At 32.4% G+C, this 27,577-nt stretch overlaps 1 protein-coding gene across 1 annotated transcript in view; it reads left to right on the forward strand.

The window, feature by feature from the left end:
- Positions 1-27,577, forward strand: part of LOC148603303 (uncharacterized) — a 41,398-nt gene that overhangs the window by 7,681 nt on the left and 6,140 nt on the right. The window contains exons 2-10 of the mRNA XM_088553946.1: positions 9,174-9,239; positions 9,726-13,403; positions 13,819-13,883; positions 15,377-15,444; positions 16,013-16,057; positions 17,580-17,770; positions 24,679-24,841; positions 25,369-25,563; positions 26,083-26,233. Coding sequence (XP_088410072.1) covers positions 9,182-9,239; positions 9,726-13,403; positions 13,819-13,883; positions 15,377-15,444; positions 16,013-16,057; positions 17,580-17,770; positions 24,679-24,841; positions 25,369-25,563; positions 26,083-26,233 — 4,614 coding nt within the window. The 5' untranslated portion in view covers positions 9,174-9,181. The remainder of the gene's footprint in view (positions 1-9,173; positions 9,240-9,725; positions 13,404-13,818; positions 13,884-15,376; positions 15,445-16,012; positions 16,058-17,579; positions 17,771-24,678; positions 24,842-25,368; positions 25,564-26,082; positions 26,234-27,577) is intronic.

The following is a 27,577-nucleotide window of genomic DNA, read 5'->3' on the forward strand; positions in this document are numbered from 1 at the left end:
TTCGTACAAACGATTTTAACTTAAATGTTAGTTGTGTACTTCCATACGTCTGATTCAAATAGCAAATAAATAACAAACGGTGTATAAATGTGAACGACCATAAGGAACTTTCAAATGTACAGGTGGATATATTTGATTACCAAAGCGCAAAAAATCAATCAATCATCAAGGACAATGTCTGTAGATGCCCGCTTTTTCACATATCTACTTCGAAAATCCTATTCATGACAGAGGGACTGAGGATTTTTTTCGTACACATATTTAGAATATAGGTCCATCAACAAAAAACATTAATAAATCGGCTCAACTTATAAAACGTATAAACACCGTGAACGAACCATTTATCAGTGAAAAATCATGTCATTATTATTTACGGAGAACTATTTTTTCCACAATGAGCATGCATCAAAAAACACCACCGACTTTTTAATTTTGGAAATCAGGATGAATAATTAAAAAATAAATGCATTCAAATAGTCGTGTAATGGAAGAAGGTAAACAGGCAGATTTAATGGGTTTTATGTCCCTGTTATACATTGCAGAATCAAATGTGAATGTTGCATTTTACTATGCTAGCATTCACTTTGAAAGGTCATTAATGCAAATATTACTTATTGTAAAATCAATGTCCATGGATCCTCGATAAATGTCAGTTCAGTGAAGTCATCAAACGTTTTTACACAAAACTGACATGACTACGAGATGTACATATTGTGAATCTCAGTTATCGTGTCCTATCGCTAGGCTATGAATCAAGACATTGAAGATTATTTTTCAACAGGAAATACAATTTAAATATCAAATCAAATGTTGGACGAGATGTAACGTAACTTGCTTGACAAAACAAAATACCGCTAATTATCTTTTATATGTAATAGCAATGATTTTTCTTATCAAATAAAACAAAATGTTTATCCGGCCATTTTGGACACAACCTTTGACAAACATTACATATACAACTTTGCCCTGATATAATAGTCACTTATACTTGTACTATATAAGTTTTCAACCTATATAAACAAAATTTTGCAAAAAAAAGGTATTCTGTAAATAGAGCCGAATACATGCATTTTCGATGTCCATGTTATGCATGTGTGAAATAATAAAGACGTTTTGTCGATGACTAGGACAGAACAGATGTATTTCTACATATTTAGCCATGTCAATTCTGATTTTTTTATTTGACAAAGCTTGTTTTCAGGGGAAATTTGAGTTGTTGCTTATAGACTCCTTTCAAGTATTCAGACAAATACATCCTAAAGAGCGATGTGGAGTTAAGAATTTGTAATGCAGGCTTAAGAATGAGATTTTTTAATGCAATGAAAGGACACAAATCCTAGTTTTTACATTTTTTAAATTTATTTCGTGTGTTATAAAGAACAATTTGAATCACACTGTTTGATTGCAAAGTGTTTGGGTTTAATTTCAGCGCTTTTTGTTATCAGTGTGTTTGTCATTTAGCTTACCTATTTATTTCATCGTTTTGACCGTATCATCAACACAAAAAGACATTTTTCATCCGATATGTTATTTTTTCTGCCTTGCCTGAAAGTACGATTCCACGATAGAAATTCAAATATTCGTCATTTCTTCGACGTCTATATTTGATTTTACCTGATCATAACAATGTAATTTATATTATTTGGTTAAATGTGATATTTTAATGCAAGTGAATATCTAAGTTGAGGTCTTGTTTCTAAGACAGTAGGCTATTTAAGAAAAAAAATCATCAATTTATCAGATTGTTTTGACATGTACTGTATGGTACGTTTCTACTTTGAAGTGAACCAACTGGGACGGTTGTCATTTTTGTGATGAACTCGATAGGTAGTCATCAATAACAGATTATTTTTACATATTTTATTGGCTTATAATAGAAATTACATTCAAAATCAATTTTGTTATACACAAGCAAAATTTTATACTGGAATTATAACTTTAAAGTTCTAATAGACGCCGTGGAGGACTACACAAGAAAATGGATAAAACGAGAACAAGAAGATATTGATTTTCTGTCAAAGTGGTTAAAGGCCGTGAGGTCTTTAATTTTGACACTAATGAAAGTTGTAAGAAGGTCAATGATTGCCAATGCTAAAAGACCCTGATGAAGCAAAAACATTGTCTACTATATTTACATGACAAATATTTTGTCGTACCAGCAGACAAAGCCCCAAGAAAAACCTTATTTCTGTCTGCGAGAGGTTTTACGTCGAATGTATGTTATCAGAGGTAGACGTAGGAGACAACAGCAGCGATAAGACCTATACTGATACCACATTCTCCAAAGCAGAGATTGTGGAAAACCAAAAATCTGTACTGTCCTCTTTTGATCTCTCAACAAGACGATGATAGTGTGTCTATGTACTGGATCTGCAAAAAGTACAACAAACCTCTTTCAAAACTTTTAACCTCATACTCTGCAGTCCTACCACAACACTTGTTACTTCCGTAGTGGTATCTATTTTGTGTGGATCCTGAAAAATTCGAGAGATCATTTGAAGACAATCAGTTCAAGACTATATCAAGAATATAATGGCATTAAAACCTATGATTTTTCAACATTGTTTACTTCTATTCCCCATACGCAGTTAAAATGCATACTTAAAAACATGATACATCGTCCTTTTTTTTCCAAAAAAGATGGTACACCTAGATACAAATATATAGTTCTCGGTAGAGATTCCTCATACTTTGTAAAATATAATTCCATATTATCTTCCAAATATACAGAAGAAGATGTTCACAAAATGTTGAAATTTTCAATCGACAACATATTTGTCCATTGTGGTTGACGCGGTTTTTTTTACAAAACAGTCGGCATTCCAATGGGAACAAATTGTGCTCCTCTACATGCTGACATATTCCTTCAATCTAATCAGGCTGGCTTTATAGCTGATCTGTTCCGAAAGAAAGAATATCGTTTGGCTAGATCCTTTAATCTCTGGCAGCATTCCTTCAGCACCTGTCTATTGAGTGTTCATATCACAATTCATACGTTATGCCAGGGCTTGCTGAAACTACGCAGACTTTTTGTATCGCGCTAGAGAAACAGCTTGTTTCATCTTTCATTTGGACCACAGCAGAGAAAGTAGTCATTTCGATTATAAATGTGTATACACATTAATAAATTGCTTATTTCATATGTTATAGTTACCATTTAAAACTGTTTTATCTGACACACCCACATTTTGTGATATTGCATGCTTGACGATTTGATTACAAGTGACATTGTATGGCTGTGTTTTATGTAGAACAATAACCAGAGTGAAAATCAGTGGGATATCTAATAAGTGTTGCCTAAATTTGCACAATTCAATTCTTTATTACCTTGAACTAATACAGATCATCGGTATAAACAGATCAAACAATAAAGCAGTTGTACAGCAAACAGATACGGTTTGAAATATAAATCATTAATCATGACAAGTCTGAAATTATTGAGATTCAATATACTTCTAATATGGAATGCCTAATGTAAATATTCTCCCAAGTTACAAAGATCTTTTGTGTCCTAATATCGGCGATATCCGAAACTGACTCTGATATTATTGGATAGATTTCAAATGGAAATACAACACTGAGACTTTCGTTTATTCAAAATGCACTATTCTGCGCTTTTCAGATTGTCAGATGGTTATAAAGTATGGATGGTCATTGTTCAAAGCAGTGATTAAAATTTGACTTGCAAGCCAGGTCAATGCTAGGGACAATATTATTCTATATAAATATAGAATTGCACAGTTTTTCTTCACGTTTAACTCGTACTTTGGACAAACTTCGCATAATTGTCCCTCTAACAAGGACTCAATGGGAGACTAGTAAATATATCCTGATTCTAGATTTCCCGTTCGGATTTTTTATTTTAAATGTTGACAAATTCACACCGTCCCGTGATGTTTTATGTGATAATTGTTAACAAATATTTTTTTATGTGTGAATTTCAAAAGATTTCGTCCAATAAACTACGTTGTTTGAGAGTTCATATGTATGTGAAGACATATCTAAATTATATTGTATTGCCTTTGTAAAGTGTTTTATTAATCTGTGCGTTTTATTGGTCATCTAGATCTTTGTTAAGAAATATGGCCCAAAATAATCATAACTTGGAAGTTGGAACAAAACAGATGAATAATTCAGTCTTAGTCGGACTCGCAGTCATACTCGCACAACTCTATTTGTGACATTTTTCTACAGGGCATCTCACAATTAACAATACAAGTGATCTTTTCCAGGCGTTACTTGACAACCTCATAAAAACATTTCAGATCGATAAGATTCAAGTGGTTAAAAAAAACTTATAATCTGATTTCCTGCTAATGTTAAATACTTATTCCCTGATCGGGAACATTTTTAACCTACATTTTTAAATCGTTACACTTTTCCTTGGTTGAACATTTTAAATATTTACCTTTTTTGTAAGTTATAGGAATTGCATTCACATTATTTTTAACAGTGCGTTTTTTTTAAACCAAGTACTTGTACAATTCTTTAAAAGATCGCAGTTTATGCTTTGAGTTGAAACCAGCTTATCAGAAAGTATTGACACCGATATATCGAAATTTATCTTAATCCCAACAAGTACTGCTTGATCACAGATATATTTCAATACCCTCTTACAATGTCCAGTAACCTTATTACGACATTTGATCGTAACAAATCTCATGTCATTATAACCGGATTTCAGTATGGTTTAGCATTGGTAGAAAAAAAAACACGCATTTCGAGTAGTGTGAACATACATGTATCTCCACTGCATGACTTTCAAGCAATAATAGAAGAAATTATCTATAATGTTGAATCTAAGGCTTCCGTTTTTATTACCAAGCATGGGGATTCAACAAATCAAGTGTTTAAACTTTTTATATGATTTTTAATATGAGAAATGATAGACTTTATTACAGATTGAAACTTTCATCATTCGTGATCCTTTTGTTTTTCGCATCAACGAATACAAGTAATTTACAAATCCGAATCGTTAATCCGATGCAGTTTTTATTGTAAATGTGAAAGGTAAATTTCCAATTATTTCAAATATTTAAAACACGTGGAACTAAAAGATATTTCGTTACAAAAGGCGAAAAGGATACAAAAATAACGGATTTTAGTACTGATGTCTGACAAGGGATTGTAGCTTCTAAATGGACATCTTAGTTAAACGAGAAAGGTATGCAGCAACATCTTAAAAGTACCTTTAATGCCAGGGGTAAATGATTTTATTCCATACCATATTCATAATGATATGGTAATAATGTGTCCAAACTATCAATCCATAAGACTGACTGTTCCATTTAACTTTGGTTGCTTCCAGACGTTGAACTGAGACTTGCTTGAATGTTTAAACAGTTGTAAAGTGCTTTAACTCGATTTCCTTTGAGATCCAATAAATAACTTTGTCGAGCTGTGCGTGCATGGACCGACTGAGAATTTACTTCAAATAAACAATATAAGGATGAACCGCTGTACAAAGCCACTTTGTCATGCTTCAAATCATATGAAACGGATGGAAAAAATCAGATTATATATATTATATTATATAAATCAGTTCCAATAATGAAGAGTCGCTTGAATAGGTCAGCTTTTCATGCTTTTAATGATACGACAAAAATGGGAATATCAGACTGTTCATATAGAATTAACCTGTTGATATAGGACTTTTTATATATGTTTTATGTTAAAAGATCACTGAAACTTAAAACATAAGTGAGAAAAGACAAAAAAAAACGTAATTAACTTGCCAAAATCGATGATTCAATTTAATATCAATGATTCTGTTTCATGCAATCCAAATGTTTTGTTGCTCCGGACATATTTGGCACACAGTTGTCGCTAGTCTCTTGTCCCTGTATTTGTGTAAGTTTCAGCAAATATTGCCAAAATTACGTTAAACATCAAATGTTCTGTCGTTATGGTCGAATTCCAACATTAAATCTACACATCATTCTCTGGTTTCCATTTATGCATTTATAAACTGCAAAATTGGTTTTGTTGTTATCTACGGCAGGGCATTTGTTTACTATATATAACAATATCCATATTTTTCACATAATTAATCTAAAGAACGTGCCTTTTTAAATACTTTTTTGTCAACATAGTTTCGGTCCTCAACATAAACCTAAAAATTCAATAAAACAGTATGGACAGTTACTATATTTATACGAATATAAAATATTCAAATTCTGAAAATGGCCAAAAGATAAAATATTAAGTTTCTCCTCGTGATTATTTGTATCCTTCTGTAATGAGAAACAATTCGAATCAACAAATGTTATTGCAAAACATCTCAAATTATTTTAGTATTTTAGGAATTTCCAATACATTGCATCAAATAATCAATTTTGTTACACTCATACAGAAGTTCACATTATCAATTCCCATGCAGAGACATGAGAGTCTCTCTGATTGCCAAGAATTATGTCATAAATTATTTTTCTACTCCTCATCCATGTTTATTTGAGATAAATGAGTTACAGTATGTAATTTAATGTACATTGTGATGCTTATTAACATACCACTATAACTTATTCAAAATTAACATTACAAAATCCTAGATGACATTTAACAGTAAATACGATAGTAGTAAACCTTTAAATAAATTTAGAATACCGATTTCATTCAAAAGATCACATCTAATTCATACTTTATGACAATATGACTCAATCATTTCGCTTACTTATGAAATGATTTTTAGCTCACGATCCATTAGAAAGAGTTTACTTTTTTGTATCTTTTAATTGTGCTTTGACATATAATTTTATATTATGGCATATACGGCATTTCAAATACTTTAGACATAATTGTTGCTTTTACTTATTTCCTTCAAAGATATTTTTTTTCTTTTTTTTGTTGTTGTTCATAGTAGAACAAAATAAATTAACTAATTTCCAGTCAGCAATTTACAGTTTAGTATCGTATTTAGTATTTGATTGTTATTTCAAGCCCGAGAAAAATACCACGCAATACTTCCTGGAATTTTAAACGAAGCTACGGTAAAAAAAAACGCGTAAGGCGACGGTTCCAAAACTGCCGCTGATAGTAATTGCAAAGTTGTTAAGTGTAAATACATCATAATGGATTTCAATCATTCCTAAATTCCTAAATGCAACTTTTTTGCTGTTGAAGACTGTAAAGTAGATATAAAGTGGATTGGATTAAATACTAGCCAAGATTACCGGCGAAGCATTAAATTAGATGACAATTCAAAGACATGAGAATCCAAAGACATTGCTGAAACGTGAGAACAGAAAACAGAAAAGATCTATATACACATTGTAGAAAAAAAAAGAATGAAATTCAACCACATGTAAAAGCCACACTAAAACAATACAGCATACAATAAACATATGTACTTGCTTTATTCACTCCCTAAAACAATGCAAGTGACGCCAGGTTCCCAAAAGGGTTAAGCATGTTGTGCTGTGTTACACCTTCGAACTGCAAGTTAGATTTAGTGTTAATTTGTTCATCCGAAGACGTGCAATTTAACCGTTCTTGTTCATATCGATTAATCTTATTGTAATGAGGACTGTAAAATACATTTATGATTCTACGTACAAATTACATGGACGACAGATAAACTGTAAAATATATTCGACATAAGTCGGAAATATATATATATATATATATATATATATATATATATTACTACTAAGAAACAGAAATGTTTAAAATCCAAACGTCAAAATAATCGCAAACGTCCTGCATCATATCTGTATCGGTAAATACTGCCAGGGGATGACGTACAACTTAAAAGCCCGCGCAAAGAAAAGATCCTTTCCTCGTTTGTCTACCCCGGACTTGACTTTTTATGACCAACTCGGCGGATGTTTCTATAAAAGCAGAGGACGCTTATCCTACCTATGCACCTGGTCCATGCTCCCAGTTTTTACTGGAGTCTGAGTTGCTCATTTGCTTTTGTTACTTTGTATGTATGGTTTTAGTTACTTTATGTTCTTTGTTGTGTATGTCTGTTTTCCATGTCTGGTCTTTGTCCCTGGATTACATTCTTTTGATTACCGCTATAACTTTGGTTCCCTTGATTATTCTTTGATTACCGCTATAACCTTGGTTCCCTTGATTACTCTTTGATTACTGCTATAACCTTGGTTCCCTTGATTACTCTTTGATTACCGCTATAACCTTGGTTCCCTTGATTACTCTTTGGCGACATTCACCAGTAAGATACAAAAAAATGATATAATAGTATATCATCTGAGAAGTGTGATATAAAATGTTTATCAATATATATGTATTACTTTTCCTTTTAATCATAAGACTCGGACACAAAGAATCATAACACACGAACGTAGAAAAAGTTATCTACAACAACCGAACTAAAATATTTTAAAGACAACATCCTGATTAGTTTTTGAAATAATCCTTAAACGTCTATCATGTCGACGAACAGAGTAGCCAGTATTCACGTCCAGAACATGAAACATATCCACAGAATAACTGTGATAACAATGAGTGCTTAATTTCTTTCAACAATACACTTTGCCGCATGGTGTGGTTATTTAATTTTAGTTTTATATATATTAAAGACAATTTCACGGCCATGTTATCTTTGTAACGACTTTTAGGTAGAAAAAGTAAACTTAAACTAAGGCCATATTTATGAAACTAAGCTTTCATCTTACCGTTGTTTATACAAAAGACATATTCGTTCTGTATTTTAAAAGCAATGTAGCGAGGTCTTTGGCATGGATTCTTCGCTTCTTTGTTACCCACTCACAATATGTCAATAGAGGTTACATCTGCACATGTCGTTATAAAAATACAAAAAGACGTTTCTGGTTGAAAAATGTTTTGTTACTGATCAATGTGTCTGAAGTCAATGATTATCTATGGTAAGGACCTTGTGTGAATTGAATTTACCATATTTACCATGTTAATTGCTTCTTCTGTTATATGCTATAACATATTTCTTTAATGAAAAAGGAAGAGAATACTATAAAAGCCTATTTTTTTTATAAATCTGTGTTTAATCATTTTTGCACTTATATTAATTATTTTTTTATAGTCGTAGATAAACAGAATGCGAACAATGTCAAATACGTCGGCAAAAATGACAACTTCTTTTATAAAGTTAACCTGAATATTCATTAGATGATATGTAGCAAAAGAAAAGTTCTGCGTCTTTAGTAACCAAAAGTGATTTTTGTCCTCTTTTTCAGCAAATATCATGGAAAATAAAAAGGAAATCTCTTTGATCATTTTCATTTTGGTTTCCGTGTGTCTAGGTAGGTAAATTACAATACAAGTACAATTCCATATGTATAAAGTATTTTTGTTTACTGTAAGGGCATGTCTGATATTTCTTATTGGTCTGTTTCACGGAACAACCTATATTTGCTATGTTTTGTTGTTATAACGTTTAAACATAGAAAAAAATTCACATTATTTTATTCAAGACAGATACACATACTTATCATATATACAAACGAAATGTTGGTTTTCTGTATAAATGTTCTTAGTTAAATAACATGCATCCGTACATGTAACTGCTTTGCAGGTGAATATCAAAATTTTACCAGAAAATATATTAGACAAAATAATTGATTGATGTTTCGTAAGTGATATGCCGTATAAATCAAATCATACTGATTATCGGAAATTTCCTTTTTTTCAATTAAAAACTCCAAAAATCTGACTAGTCTGGAATTTTTTAGGTGACAAGTGCAATAACACAATTTTATTAACTTTCTATCATTTCCTTGAAACAACAGCAGTTCCAGTGACTACACTTGAACCAAATAAGCAGCAATCAAAAACAGCAGTTCCAGTGACTACACATAAACCAAATAAACAACAATCAACAACAGCAGTTCGTGTGATTACACCTAAAAAAGATAACAAACAATTTTCAACAACAGCAATTCCAGTGACTACACTTCAACCAAATAACCAACAAACAACAACAGCAGTTCGTGTGACTACACCTAAACCAACAATCTCTCAATCAACAACAGCAGTTCCAGTGACTACACCTAAACCAAATAACCCTCAATCAACAACAGCAGTTCCAGTGACTACACCTAAACCAAATAACCAACCATCAACAACAGCAATTCCAGTGACTACACCTAAACCAAATAACCCACAATCAACAACAGTTGTTCCAGTGACTACACCTCAACCAAATAACCCACAATCAACAACAGCAGTTCGTGTGACTACACCTAAACCAAATAACCAACAATCAACAACAGCAGTTCCTGTGACTACACCTAAACCAAATAACCAACAATCAACAGCAGTAGTTCCAGTGACAACACCTAAACCAAATAACCCTCAATCAACAGCAGCAGTTCCCGTCACTACACCTGAACCAAATAACAAACCATCAACAACAGCAGTTCCAGTGACTACACCTAAACCATATAACCAACAATCAACAACAGTAGTTACAGTGACTACACCTAAACAAAATAATCAACAATCAACAACAGCAGTTCCAGTGACTACACCTAAACCAAATAACCCTCAATCAATAACAGCATTTCCAGTGACTACACCTAAACCAAATAACCAACAATCACCAACAGCAATTCCAGTGACTACACCTAAACCAAATAATCCACAATCAACAACAGTTGTTCCAGTGACTACACCTCAACCAAATAATCCACAATCAACAACAGCAGTTCCAGTGACTACACCTAAACCCAAAAACCAACAATCAACAGCAGCAATTTCGGTTACTATACCTAAAGCAAGTAACCCTCAATCAATAGCAGCAGTTCCCGTCACTACACCTGAACCAAATAACCAACCATCAACAACAGCAGTTCCAGTGACTACACCTAAACCAAATAACCCTCAATCAACAACAGCAGTTCCAGTGACTACACCTAAACCAAATAACCAACAATCAACAACAGCAGTTCCAGTGACTACACCTAAACCAAATAACCAACAATCAACAACAGCAGTTTCAGTGACTACACCTAAACCAAATATCCAACAATCAACAAAAGTAGTTCCAGTGACTACACCTAAACCAAATATCCAACAATCAACAAAAGTAGTTCCAATGACTACACCTAAACCAAATAACTCACAATCAACAACAGCTGTTCCATTGACTACACCTAAACCAAATAACCCTCAATCAACAGCAGCAATTCCGGTTACTACACCTAAACCAAATTACCCTCAATCAACAGCAGCAGTTCCCGTCACTACACCTGCACCAAATAACCAACCATCAACAACAGCAGTTCCAGTGACTACACCTAAACCAAGTAACCCTCAATCAACAACAGCAGTTCCAGTGACTACACCTAAACAAAATAACCAACAATCAACAACAGCAGTTCCAGTGACTACACCTAAACCAAATAACCAACAATCAACAACAGCAGTTTCAGTGACTACACCTAAACCAAATATCCAACAATCAACAAAAGTAGTTCCAGTGACTACACCTAAACCAAATAACTCACAATCAACAACAGCAGTTCCAATGACTACACCTAAACCAAATAACTCACAATCAACAACAGCTGTTCCATTGACTACACCTAAACCAAATAACCCTCAATCAACAGCAGCAATTCCGGTTACTACACCTAAACCAAATTACCCTCAATCAACAGCAGCAGTTCCCGTCACTACACCTGCACCAAATAACCAACCATCAACAACAGCAGTTCCAGTGACTACACCTAAACCAAGTAACCCTCAATCAACAACAGCAGTTCCAGTGACTACACCTGAACCAAATAACAAACCATCAACAACAGCAGTTCCAGTGACTACACCTAAACCATATAACCAACAATCAACAACAGTAGTTACAGTGACTACACCTAAACAAAATAATCAACAATCAACAACAGCAGTTCCAGTGACTACACCTAAACCAAATAACCCTCAATCAATAACAGCATTTCCAGTGACTACACCTAAACCAAATAACCAACAATCACCAACAGCAATTCCAGTGACTACACCTAAACCAAATAATCCACAATCAACAACAGTTGTTCCAGTGACTACACCTCAACCAAATAATCCACAATCAACAACAGCAGTTCCAGTGACTACACCTAAACCCAAAAACCAACAATCAACAGCAGCAATTTCGGTTACTATACCTAAAGCAAGTAACCCTCAATCAATAGCAGCAGTTCCCGTCACTACACCTGAACCAAATAACCAACCATCAACAACAGCAGTTCCAGTGACTACACCTAAACCAAATAACCCTCAATCAACAACAGCAGTTCCAGTGACTACACCTAAACCAAATAACCAACAATCAACAACAGCAGTTCCAGTGACTACACCTAAACCAAATAACCAACAATCAACAACAGCAGTTTCAGTGACTACACCTAAACCAAATATCCAACAATCAACAAAAGTAGTTCCAGTGACTACACCTAAACCAAATAACTCACAATCAACAACAGCAGTTCCAATGACTACACCTAAACCAAATAACTCACAATCAACAACAGCTGTTCCATTGACTACACCTAAACCAAATAACCCTCAATCAACAGCAGCAATTCCGGTTACTACACCTAAACCAAATTACCCTCAATCAACAGCAGCAGTTCCCGTCACTACACCTGCACCAAATAACCAACCATCAACAACAGCAGTTCCAGTGACTACACCTAAACCAAGTAACCCTCAATCAACAACAGCAGTTCCAGTGACTACACCTAAACAAAATAACCAACAATCAACAACAGAAGTTCCAGTGACTACACCTCAACCAAATAACCAACAATCAACAACAGCAGTTTCAGTGAGTACACCTAAACCAAATAACCAACAATCAACAACAGCAGTTCCAGTGACTACACCTAAACCAAATAACCAACAAACAACAACAGCAGTTCGTGTGACTACACCTAAACCAAAAATCCCTCAAAAAACAAAAGCAGTTCCAGTGGCTACACCTAAACCAAATAACCCACAATCAACAACAGCAGTTCCAGTGACTACACCTAAACCAATTAACCAACAATCAACAACAGCAGTTCCAGTGACTACACCTAAACCAAATAACCAACAATCAACAACAGCAGTTCCAGTGACTACACCTAAACCAAATAACCAACAAACAACAACAGTAGTCACAGTGACTACACCTAAACCAATTAACCAACAATCAACAACAGCAGTTCCAGTGACTACACCTAAACCAATTAACCAACAATCAACAACAGCAGTTCCAGTGACTACACCTAAACCAAATAACCAACAATCAACAACAGCAGTTCTAGTGACTGCACCTGAACCAATTAACCAACAATCAACAACAGCAGTTCCAGTGACTACACCTAAACCAAATAATCCACAATCAACAACAGCAATTCCAGTGACTGCACCTAAACCAAATAGCTTTACATCTACTTCACGTCCTATTGAAATTGATGCAAAAAAAGGCAAGCAATTAAAGTTTTTTAAGTATAATTGTTTCCAGCCGACTTACTTAATGTCTTACAAACACAAAATTATAATCATAACGCTTAAAAGTTGAGAAAAAATATTTATTTTAACCTTATGCTTTGACGCAACACAAATGTCTCGAGGCTTAAAGAAGTGAACGTTTAAATCAGGCAATTTGTTAAAATCATATAAATATATGTCAAGAAGGGAGACACTAAGGTCAAAAGGGTCAATTGTATTCATTTTCTGATAATACAATCAAGTTAAGCAATGTAAAAGAACGATATCTAGACGTGCTATGGTAGCAAAAATCAGTTTTGCTATGCAATACAGCCACGTGTATCTGTCAACAACTGACTTAAATTTGCTTCTTTTATTGTTGAGAAGTTGTATTGATTTTTTTGTTTGCAGATGTTGTTATAGTGATAAGAGTTTCTTTTTTTGTAATTGAGTTGCCTAATTATACAGCTGTTCAGGTAACTATATAAACTTGAAAACAGGGAGGGAAACTTTTACATCAAGTAAGTCAATTCTACTTTTTGTGGATGCTCCTGCCTTCTTTATTGTAGGTGTACAATTGATAATCTTACAAGTTGATATGTTTGTTATTATTTCGTTGTTATTCAGTCATATAAATATTTTTTTTCATATAGCTTTATGGAAGTCTATTTTTTCATACAACTTTTGGAGTTATGTCCTGTTCTTAAATGTAAATACACTTTGAATATTTAAGTACTTACGCGATTACGACTTAAGGTTATTGTACCACACAATTTTTTTACTGGGGATTTGGGCAATAAAGTATAAAATGGGTGCTGGGAAATTTAAAGAGATCATTTTCAATACCATATAAACATGTACCAATATCTTCTCTTAATTATTGGTATTGCATTATAAACCAAGTTCTTTATTACTTTTGGTATTCAGTGCGATACAAGTATGTAACTGAGGATTATCCAATTTTATACTTTGGTTACGTTTTGGTTTCCTGTTTGGTTGAACGACAATGTGGACTAAATGAAATTATAGTGGCTGTTTTTTTTCCTGAAGGTATACTGTTAATACGAACTACCTTAAATAGTTTGGGTGAATAAATGCAATTCCAAAAAATTGGAACGATATTATCAGGAATGTCGAAAAATAGGATTTTATTGAAAACGAGACTGTATAAAAAAAATCAGAACAAATTAAAAGTTTTATAAATATTTTTTATTCTTTTGTGGAAGAACACAAGAAACCCATACAAAAATAGTCAGAATACTTTAATAGCGATGAAATTGACTTGACACAGGTCTTTAAAATTCATAACAGAGACAAAAATAATACAACTTCTAAGAAACTTACATAACATATAAAATGTACAATTTATGTACAACATAGTATGTGTCTATTGAACGTCTCTGAATAACAAAAAAATAAAGAATTACAATGAAAAAATATGTTTTGACCATCGAGATTGTTTTTGGTCACTGCAAACAACATATTTTTGTATAGCAATATTCCACTACCTTTTGATTTCTTTCAATTTTTGTAACAAACTCTGAGAAATGACAGCTTACGAGTCGATATAATTATCAACATAATCTGCATAATATGATTTAAAGACGGCTTCAAACATTACAAACGATATTTTTTTTGGTCGTAGTTGTTTTCTTTCTTCTTAGTATATAACATTTAACCAGTATCTTCGAGGAGTCACGCAAAATGTCAGAGCTGTTCTCTTCCCGATGGACATAAATTCCTCACTGATGTGATTTTGTTTGTTGTTGTGCATATTATTTTCTTTATTTGAAATTTGACCGTCTTGTTATAAAAGTTCCGGATCTTTTGAAGTCAAACGAGAAAGGGTTATTAGTTGGTCCTTATATCTGCATAAAAAAATAAGTATTTGTTTAAAAAAAAATTTCAAAATAGACCTTCCTATTTAAAGTGTTGCTAAAAAATTCTTTTATATATATTTTCATTTCAGATGAAACTCAAAGATCTCTATTTGAAAGTTCCGCATTTATTTGATGTTCTCGTCAATGTTGTCAAAATGTAAGCTACTGAAACATTTAACTTCTATATCAACATCAGTAATACAGCCTTGCATCCTCCTTTTTCCCTTAAGCCTGATACACATACAGGCATGCATATTTTTCGACAATATCCTAACAAAACATGGATGAATCACACAAATACTCGTTTTAAACTTACAAACTAAACAATAATTGGAGGAGATTTTTCCTTTATCGATCTTGACGATTATACAAAAAGCTCTAAAATTATTCACAAAGATAGCGGGATTTTATTGAATTTGCCATATGTAATAAATTTTACATTTGCATTTAGAGAATGGTATTTGACTTTTATAACTAATTGAAACTCACACTTGCAAACTCACAAAGATTGCACATTGTTCATATCATTTCAAACTTCTGTGAACACTTGTTACATTTTTTTATTTCTACTATTCATGACCATATAATCATAAATTTGTTTTCAGTTTTTTATTCCTTGGTTCAATAAATATACCTATGTAAACTTACATGGACGCAATAAACTCGTTAGAAACTCAAATAATTAGATGTTATGCAAACGTATATATAATCACTTTTACTTACAGAACAGACAATGAAACGAGGAGAAAAAGGGAAACACCTCATGCAAAGTGAGTTCGTGATATATAGATAGCAGTGAGTTGTCGAATGTTTCATGTGTGATAAATATCGATAAATCGCATGAGAAATGTATTTGCTGATTTCACTTTAGGACTTGATCCCACCAGAACTCCACAACTCTTTTTGGTTTAACGTTAACATTATTTGACGTCACCGATCTTATAGCATATCAATCTGCAGGATCGATATAGGAAGATCGAAATAAATAAAATGAAATTGTTTACAAGAAGTACTCAACACGAAAATATCGGAGTATGAAGCTAAATATAAGACCGTTCTATCATGTACAATACAAGAATGAAGCCCCGGCGTTTTAGGTATTTTGAAATTTGTAATACTGAAAGTTTTGATTAATATGATAAATAAATCTGAAATAATTCCGGAACAGCTAAGTCCAACTATTGGGTTGGTGAATACCCTAGGAGACCCTTGTCCTATTAGCAGTGGTATCGACCCAGTGGTTATTTAATACAAAAATACCAATCATATAAATATTGAAAAATCCGATATGCTGTTCTCAATTTCAATGAATGACAACCCATCGGTACCATTATGTAAGAAATAGTAACAAATAGTAAGATCTAAATCCTTACCATAATTTTGTTAAAAAAGTTATTGTTGGTATATTTCATTTCAAGCAGTTTTTGGCAACAAGTTTTGTTATAGTCTAAACTAAAAAGAAAATTTACAGAATTATCTCTCTCTTATTCAATATTAACCCTTTCCGTTTGTGATAAATGTATTGTCTTGAATTGTTTCTGTTGAATCGAGTGCATTTGTAAACGAAAATACATAACCCGTCTCTCTTTTTTCAATTTATTCAAAGTCATTTTAAGGACAATAACTCTCGATTTTTAGTTTTTATTCATTAAACGAATAATTTACAGAATAAAGATTATGCAAAATATGATTATTTGAAAGACCTATATTCAATTAATTATACAAGCTTCTGATTATGATATTTGCTAAAAGAAATGGCTTACCTATTTTCAAACTTACTAGCATACATTTATTAAAACTAAATTAAATGTTTCAAAAAGGATGATTACAAATCCCAGACAAAATAAATTTACGACTTTGTATAACATTGACCTGTCACAATGACGTTAGAAAAGATCATTTCTGCGCGAATGTCTGTATTCTGGATAATTTCGGATTGTGTTTAGATATAGAATAGCAGTGGCCACTTGATTCAACAAGCTAAATACATTATTTCAAGAAAAGTTGTCTTTATGAAATAGGCCTTTATAGTTGAATATAAAACTGTCGAAGCTTGATGCCAATACCTACTACAATGAAAACAATTTTTTTTTTCAAATTTGGTGGAACTGGCACATTTTTGTTCCTTTTTGCACTATTTTGTTCGTGTTATACGTGGATGAACTGAAAACAAAAGGTTCTATTTGTAAATCAAGCACATATTTTACAAATTATTATGCAATATCCAACTTAGTTAATTTTCACGGTCGATTTTTTATACAAACAGAACATAACTCTTTACTAAAATTTCAGATATGAAATTGCTTCCAAACTACTATTATCTCCATTTGTTGACCTGGCGAGCAAAAACGCAGAGAAGAAAATTAATGAATCAGTAGAGCAGATCCTTAATACAACAAACGAAATACTAGATAAGGGAAACATTAGTAATATTCACTTGGATCAATCCAAGAAAGTAGAAACCTTAAATCTTTTAAATACAGGTAATTGTTATTTATTTAAACAGTTCGTGACATTGTGTTACAGTACCCACAGTATACAAACCTGTGCGCCTGAAATGTCTTTTTGACGTTTTTTTCTGTACACTTTTTGACGTTTTTGCGTTTGACGGCGTGATTCGAAGGGACTGTGAGGTAAGTTTTATCACATTGTAGCTTTATATTTACAATCATTCTCTTTGAAAATTTTCAAAGATTGTGATTGATTGAAGTGCTGTTCTTTTTATTTGGCTTAAATCAAAAAGAAAGGTAGTTATTGACGTTTAAATTTGCAATTTGTTTACTGTCAAACCAAAAACTGTATTTTTTAATGTGTTAAAATGTAATGATATAGTTTATATTTACACTACGACGAATAAAAATCATAACAAACATGTTCTCTAAGTGACAAGATCCCGCAATACTGATTTCTATGTGAAAATTGCAAAAATAAAAATTTGTTACTGAACCCTTTATGATGTTAAGAAAATGGATACTGTATACCTTTTTCATGTAACAACTGAACTTTTTTTGACGTAATGTAAATGCTTTTTATTATATTCCAGGGACTGCCCGTCACAATTTTGTTTAAATTTCAGGTCCACTGTGCGTTATTTAAAAGCTGTTTCATTTTTAGCTCACCTCATGAATTGAGGGGGAACTTATGTGATAATGTCTTCGCCAGCCAAGGGTTCCGATCCGCCTACTCCACTTCACCCTTGGCGGATTTAGCCATGCAATTTATTAGAATAATATTATCTCCTTTTGTACTGATATTTACATCATTTTTATTTCAACATATTAACATCAAAGTTGAAATATTTTAAAATCTAAAATCAATTTTTATATACTCTTTATAACAATATAGAAATTAGATTTAATTGAATTTTTTTTATCAGTTATTTTGCAAATTTAACTTTTAATATTAACCATATTAGTAATAATATATTTGATAAATAAGTATCATTTTTCTGTATTGAACAATACACGTCCATGCAGGCCCACTTGGATATAGTCAGGACGTTAAACTCCCCTAGTTAGCTGAACAATACACTGTGCAGCTGACATACCTCCCAAATGGTCGCAGTGGGGAAACGCCAATAGGCCATGTGGGCCTATTGGTAGGCGAAAGTGTCAGCAGAGTAGTCCAGTCGCTAAGTAGGTCCAACACAGCAGAGTCCTTCTGATGGGTTCTCCGAAAGACTGGCTACATAAGGCCACCACAGTGTGACAGTTACTTATTACCGCCGATGCAGGTCCACGTGGATATAGTCACGACGTAAAATACCAATTAGCTTAGCTTAGCTTGAACAAAACGATAAGATCCAGCCAAGTCTGGCCTCATCCAATCGAATGTCAGGATTTCTATCCATAAAATTAGCGCAAAATCCGCCAGGGGTGAAGATGAGTAAGTGAATCTGAACCCTTCGCCAGCGAAGATGATATGATAACCCCAGCGACGGCGTCCGGTTAGGAAGAATAGTTAAGGTCCAAAACCGCTTACTGACAAGTGTCACATCAACTATATTGGTACGCATGATACATCTAGAGATGTCTACCACAATGCATTCTTTGGATGATGGCTGTGACCTATATTTTACGGTTGAACAAATATGATTTGTGTCTTTTGTTCGTTGGCGGACTAGGTGTTTGATAATTTCCTGCATCTTTTATATAAACTTTATCTGGTTCTTCAAAAAGAATTTGTTTTCCAGCCAAAATTGAGTCAATCGGTCTAAAATTGTAGTTAATGGTAGTATATCCATGTGTATTATTTTTTTCGGAAAATGTTTGACGTTTTATTTTGAAAGTCTCTGTATTATGTTCTTCCATAAGGTGGTCAAAAATGTTCTTAAAAACGCCATAGCCATTCGGGCAGTAATAACACTTATAGTATTCCATTATGACATTCATGACATCTGTTCCTGCAAAAAAAAAGAAATATTATTATATAACAGAACATATCTTGGATAAATAACTAAAGTCCAAACATAATACAGGGTAAAATAATGATATAACTTCACCTTTTCTACTTAGGAAAACACCAAAAAGTGTACAGTATGTTATAAAATAGACGTCAAAAAGGCATACTGTGTTACTCTAAAAAGTGTACAGTAACAAATCTTTACTTTCACAATTTTCACATAGAAATCAGTGTTGCGGGATCTTGTCACTTAGAGAACATGTTTGTTATGATTTTTAATCGTCGTAGTGTAAATATAAACTATATCATTACATACGTTTGAACACATTAAAAAATACAGTTTTCGGTTTGACAGTAAACAAATTGCAACTTTAAACGTCAATAACTACCTTTCTTTTTGATTTAGAGCCAAATAAAAAGAACAGCACTTCAATCAATCCCTAACAGGTGTTCCTGAAAATTTTCAAAGAGAATGATTGTAAATATAAAGCTATAATCACAGTCCCTTCGAATCACGCCGTCAAACGCAAAAACGTCAAAAAGTGTACAGAATAAGCGTCAAAAAGACTTGTTTACTTGTTTGTATACTGTGGTACCTGAATGGGATAAACTTCCCATTTTATGAGGTATGGGGCAATGGGGCATGGGAAATGGGGCAATGGGGAATGGGGGATGGGGAAGTGGGGGATAGGGATGGGACAATAGGGAATAGGGCAATGGGTAATGTGGCATTGGGAATGGGGTAAATGAATAGAGCAATGGGAATGGGGCGAGGGAATAATTTTGATTTGTCAATCAAACATATTGTTCTTCCTTTTTCCGAAAGGAACGAACATATCATTATTCTATGACTGCAGTTAAAATAATTTTTGAACAAGTTTGTTCTATATTATTTTTTATTTATTATTACACGTGTCGCAGTTCATTGTTCATTGACATTTTTTTAATATTAACCGGAAGTACATTTGTTATGATTGAAAATGTTCGCGATCATACGGTTTCTAAACGTAAATCATTTTTGAAAATTTATACTGACATAATTTTGTGTAGGAGACACTCTTATGATTTTAATATTGACAAATTAAACTCATTGAGCAATAATAACAAGACCATTAAAAAAATAATGATAAAATGTTGATTCCCTTTTAATTAGCAGAAATATGTCATTCGTCGCAACCTCGAAAAGGATAATAATATTGCCGTTTTTAATATTTTAATAAGAATTTTAGACCATTATTGAAATTAAATTTGTTCGCATCCTTACAATATGCAAAAATGTGTCATTATATTGAACTGAAATCAATTGTTCACAGTCAAACATATGATGTCTTTTTTGACAATAATTTAAGACCATAAAGGTAATTTAGAGGGTTTGAAAAAAATATCTCATTATCAAGAATTTGGTTTAAAAATATGTATAACAGCCATCAACATAATAATGATACAGACAATTTAATTCTTTTTTACATTAATTTTAGACTAATAGGTATATTGAAAGTGTTTGCACATATGCACTTTTTTCTCATTTTAAAGTTTTTGACTGAAATATGGCTGTTGCAACCACCAACCGGATACTAATATTGCCATTTTTAATATTTTTAACAATAATTTTGTACATTATTAAAATTAAAATTGTTCGCACCCATAACAATCTGCAGAAATATGTCATTTTTGAGAAATTTTATTGAAATTAATGTGTCAAAACAACCGACAAGATACTTTCTTGGACAATTTTAACATTTTAAACAATAATATAAGACTATTAAGGATATTTTAAGTGTTCACACTCTTTTAATTTGCAAAATATATCTCATTTTCAAGAATTTGGTCTAAAAATATGTATTACAGACAACAGAACATAATATAGACAATTTTAATATGTTTTACGTTAATTTTAGTGATAGCTATATTAAAGGTGTTCGCAAACATACACTTTGAAGATTTTTGACTGAAATATGATTGTTGCAATGTACCAACCGGATACTAATATTGCCATTTTTTATATTTTTAACCATAATTGTGGACCATTATTGAAAATAAAATTGTTTACACCTCTACAATCTGCATAAATATGTAATTTTTTAGAAATCTTATTGAACAAATGTATCACAGCCACACATATGATGGTTATTTCAACAACTTTAACATTTTAAACAATTATTTAAGACCATTAAGGTAATTTTGGTTGCTGGCGCTCATTTAATTTGGAAAAATATCTCATTTTCAAAAATTTGGTTCGAAATATAAATATAACAACAATCAACCAAAATCTAATCTGAACAATTTTAACATTTTTAAGAATAATAATTTTAGAAATCAAATTCACTAACGATTCATACATTTATCTATAGTTTTAAGAATATTGTGCAAGATCATATCTCATGCAGCTCGGAGTGACGATAATACATGTAAAGAATGCAAATATCGCGTGATTGCGGTAATTCTTGAACTTGACAGCGAGATTCTAAAATCAATACTGATTTGCACAAAACTTTTGGCATCCTAACGCATTGTATGTGTTTGATACAACATTTACTTTACTTTTGTTTCTTTTCGGAATCGGGAAAGGCATTTGACAGCGGGAATTAAGTCGATGGCTATAGTGAATAGGGTATGGGGCAATGGGGAATGGGACAATGGGGAATGGGGCTATGGGGAATGGGGCATGGGGCAATGGGGCATGGGGCAATAAGGTATGGAGCAAGTGGGCAGTTTATCCCATACAGGGACTGTATGTTAGTGTTTCAGTCTAAGTCTGGTGATATTACCAAATGTCCAGATGAGCAATTGTCATCACTTTGCATAAATTGTCGTCTGTCGTCACTTTTCTCTTAAATCACCGTGATATTTTGCCTGTAAAACACATCTACTGGTGTTTTGTGGTTTTCAGCTAATAACATAAAAAATGCAATTCACAAATGATGAAATAATTCTCTTAATTACATAAGCATGATGTAGTTCAAGTTGAATAGTTTCTCTTTATTAGAGTAATGGCTGATTTGTACATTACTGCGTTTTTACATTTAAGTTCGAGTCATAAGTTATAACCAAACATTTTCTGGATGGACAAACATGTTTCCTTAGATATTTATTCAGTTTTTAATTGATCTTTTAACATTTAAGACAATCTTTTTTGGCAAATTAATGTAGCAGGGAATATACTTACATGTATCTATGGTAATTAACCCTGAAGTCAGAAATTGTAAACTCTAATATGACAGAAAATTCGGTATATAACAAATTCACGACCAATGGTTACTAAATATGAATATTTTCGTCGAGTATCAATTGTTTGTTCAACAAAAAGTCAACGCTCTCGTTTAATCATGCAAATTTTCGGTGGGGTTGAAAATTAAACTAGAGGCTCTTAAAAAACTGAATTGTTCATCTTGCTTGATCAGCAACATTCTATATTTTGTAAAAGCGGCCATTTTCGTGGATGAAAATTTCAAGTGCTCATAACTAATTAAGGAAAAGTCATATCAATTGTCATTGAGTTCTTTCCAGTATTTTCTGAAGAGAAAGTTAGGGAAAGGAATAACATAAAAATAGTAAACAAATTGTCGCCAAAGGGCAAAATCTCCAACTAAGCTTACAATAACATATTAGGCTTTACAAAAGATTAGTATCATCAATGAATATTTTTACCTTGTTAGAATGTTGCTAAAGCTAACGGTTTTGGCCAAATATCTTAAACATATTTGTCAGACACCTATATGATGTATTTAGCAACGTCGTCCATGTTTTTCCATGAATATAAAATCAAGACATCGTTTCTTCTGCAAACTACCCTAAGGAACATTCAAACAACAAAGCAGTTTTGACACTATATGTGAAAAACTTCTGTTTGCCCCTTATGGTTTATTTATATTAACGTCGTCCAGGTTTATCAACATATAAAAATCTCCACTTCAGGTCTATGCAAAATACCCTAATTCAATTCATTCCAAATGTAGAAGTAGTTTCAGAAATAAGAGTTTTGGAAAACAACTGCTAAATATGACGTCGACGTACGCCAAGGGGTGGCAATAGCTCATATTGCCAATCGTGCCAGTTGATCTTGAAAAGAAAGTTTCATACAAAATTTTCCAACATCTTTTGAAATCTATGAAACAACTTTATCAAGTATGATTGCATGGAAAACATGATAATACCAAGACATAATTATCAAGTGACTTCTCATAACTGTCGTTCAGGTAGAAATTTATCGAACATGATGCGAGAAGTTCTAACGTACCTAAAAATTCAAATTTCGCGGTGATACTTTATACCACCTTTACATATACGTATTTTCGTACGAATACTTACATATCTTTAAAGTTACAAGATTCATAAAACTTTACTCAATTTTTTCTTACGAACCCGTGTCAAGTTCCATCTCCTTTTGCAAATCGATACAAATGTCTGCGATTGTCTACGAGTTATTAAGAATAGTTTTCGGATGTTGACAAGTAAGTAAGTTACAAATATCATTTTATGTACAAATAAATAAAATATGGTTCTCTGCTGACAACTGCTCACTTGTACAGATTTGGTATGTATTTGTTTCGCATTGACATAACAAAAGTGCACCAAATTTGTTTATAACTATGTTTGCGTATGTTCTAAAAGCTCCTTGATCAAACAAATTAAGTCGTCGGCCTTGAATTATAAGCAACCATAAACATACACATCATAGTAATATTCTCCATTACCGCATCTGGTCAACAAAAAGTGTCTTTAACATCTTATGAAAGTTATATAATACGCTAAATTCAAAGTTAACTGACCATTCTGTACATTTCGATGAAAATCTGGCTAAGCGGTTTATTGTAATGCAGTTCTATCATACACGGAACCGAAAACACGTGTGATTGGAAGTGATATGTTATTGTTAACATGAAATGAATGGTGTAAATTAAATTGGCTCCAATAAATCAATCGAAATCGTGTTGTACACTTTTGATAAATGCTTAATCATAGATAATTTACTACTTTAATCAATATACAGACATCGAAGAGCAAGCTGATGTAAACGTCATCTTTTCAAAATTGTGCAGGACCGGTTATACGTACAGCAATACCAGAGGAATATGTACTTTAAACTGCATTGGATATGACTGTCTAAATGGCGGCACATGTAATGTTGATTCTAATGGAAAGTCATATTGCATGTAAGGTCCAATTATTTCAAATTAACATCAAATGTATGTGTACTAATTTTTATTTCTTTTATTTATTTTATTACCTTGTTTTTTTATGTTTTGTTTGTTTTGCGTCATTTATTTTTGTTCTTTGTTTTATTTGTTTGTTTTTTGTTGTTTATTTTCGTTTTTATGTTTTTTTAACCATTTTAGGGTCGTTTGTTTATTATTAGTTAATTTATATCACTAATGAAAAGAGAATGATAGTTTGTACATTTGAATCAACAGGAATAGACCTTTAAAGTGCTTATTCCTTGAAAATGGATCTAAGAAACGTTAATTAGCAGGAACCTTCTTTTAATAAATAAAATATATAAGTTCCAACAATTTGCAATATTTGTTTGTTGTTTTCATGCAATATAGTAGCTACTCAATATTTAGAGATTTTATGCAATATTAAATGACTAGGATATAGGATATAGGATACCTTATTCCTGGGTCGAAACATGTTGCACTTTAAGAGTGAAAGATATCCACTACTCTTCTTGCACTTTCAGATGTACTGAAACTGAAAACATAGTTTATTCGGGTAAATATTGTAAGAACAAATCGGAGAAACTGAAACTCGAGTCAAAGTATATCATAATAATTGCCAGTGGAAGTTTTGGAGTGGTTATAGTCATATCCATACTGATTTGTTTCATGTGCAGAAGAAGTGCTAAAAAGAAACAGGATGATAAAGGCTTTTATATGTAAGTAGTAGTGCGTATTAAAATTATTTGAATAAAATAGTGCAATAGACAGCTCAAAATACTACTTTCGTCTTCTGTGGTCATGAAAATGCTTTAATAAAACAAATGTGGATTAACGTATGAGTGTTTTTATCATATGGAGTAAGGGCTGCTACAATTATAAGAAATGTTACTTGATTAACCACTCTTGATACGTGCGTTTGAATACGTGTTCCATTTATGCTCTCGCCAGTCGTTCCTTTCTCAAATCCGACAAATCTATCAAAATTATTGGATACCAAATAAATTGATAGTCTAATGGCCTTTGGCTGTGTAAAAAGAATTTATGATTGTTTTTCTTTTTTTTAATATGATCTTTGTCCTACTTTGAAAAGCATAAATTTGTTTTTATATTTTATCCTTTCATATTCCTTATTTTTGATTTTGTTTTCGTGCTTTTGTATGATATACATTTCTTTTTTTTAATCTGTTTTTATTTCTATTTATTTTTTTTTATTTCTTTATTCTATCTTTACCAAGCTCGGAACATGACACCCTTAGTTATAATCATCCAATGGGTTTACTGGGCCGCCAGAGAGCATCTAATGTGTATTTTGGCAGTAACGATGATACATATTACGTGGACAACAGGCATTATACGGTAATAGAGGGAAATAAAGACAGGAGTAGTGTAAGTATAATATTTTGTTTCGTATTTGTTGTTTTCTATGACAGACAGGTGCGAACGACCGTGTCTGCCATGGGTTAAATCGCAAAATAAAGGTGATCCAGTAAAATTCAAAATGTCACTGAATGAATTATTCAATATAGTCTATTACATTTTTAAACAATGTTGCATCAAATTTTGATGTTGAACAAAGTATCAAGTTGTTCTACAATGTAATTTTCATCGTATATCATTTTGTAGCATAATTAAGCCTTTGTGGATCGAGCTACGAACTCCAGTTATTTGCTAAAAATAGATTTTATTGCCACTATACATAACCTGCTATAATATGATACTTTCTTATTCCACATGTTGCCTATATAACTATCAGTAAATATCAGACCTGTCTAGGACATAACATTTGACAATTTAACTTAAATTGTGCGGGTATCGTATTCCATCATTGAAAAATTCAGTAAAAATCCAAAATGTAAAAAAAAATAAAACACGACGTAATGTCCCAGTTCACAAATTACATATAACAATAATATAATGATAATTATTTGAATAGCGCCATGTATAACAAACCATACTTTAAGACGACATTTTAATTCCAGTGACATATTAATTTGTATTATGCAGATCCACATCTTTGCCTGACAATTTATGTTTTTTTTTTCAAATTGTACAAAATAATTGAAGAATCGATTACTTGATTATACTAACGGTTGTTAATTGTCAACATTGATTGACTGTGCTCCCCTACTTGCTGATCTATTCCTGCACTCTTATGAGGCTGACTTTATAGCTGATCTGATTCCGAAAGGTTAAATTTCGTTTATCTAGATCATTTAATCTCAGTTTCCGCTATATAGATGACGTATTATCTTTAAACAATCCTAAGTTTGAAGATTTGATACATCGCATCTACCCCCAAAGAACTTAAGAGAAAGGATACTACAAACTCTATGAAGTCAGCCTCATATCTTTTTGACACTATCAGTTTAAGACTATTATCAGCGTATAACACCATTAAAGCATATGATTTTATCACTCTATACTTCTATTCCGCATACTCAGTTAAAATCCCGACTTAAAAACATCATACATTGTTGTTTTTTTTTCAAGACAGATGGTACACAAATATACTTTATACTATATAAGAAATAACTCAAAATCATCTTCCAAATAAACAGAAGTAGATGTTCACAAAATGTTGGAATTTTTAATCGACAACATATTTTCCAGTGTAATGGACGCGTTTTTCAACAAATGGTCGTCATTCAAATGGGAACAAACTGTTCTCCCCTACTTGCTGATCTATTCCTGCACTTTTATGAGGCTGACTTTATAGCTGATCTGATCCGA

This window comes from Perna viridis, chromosome 11, assembly GCF_037379345.1.
Source record: "Perna viridis isolate PV_CMFRI_1.1 ecotype Kerala chromosome 11, ASM3737934v1, whole genome shotgun sequence".
Classification (NCBI taxonomy): Eukaryota; Metazoa; Mollusca; class Bivalvia; order Mytilida; family Mytilidae; genus Perna; species Perna viridis.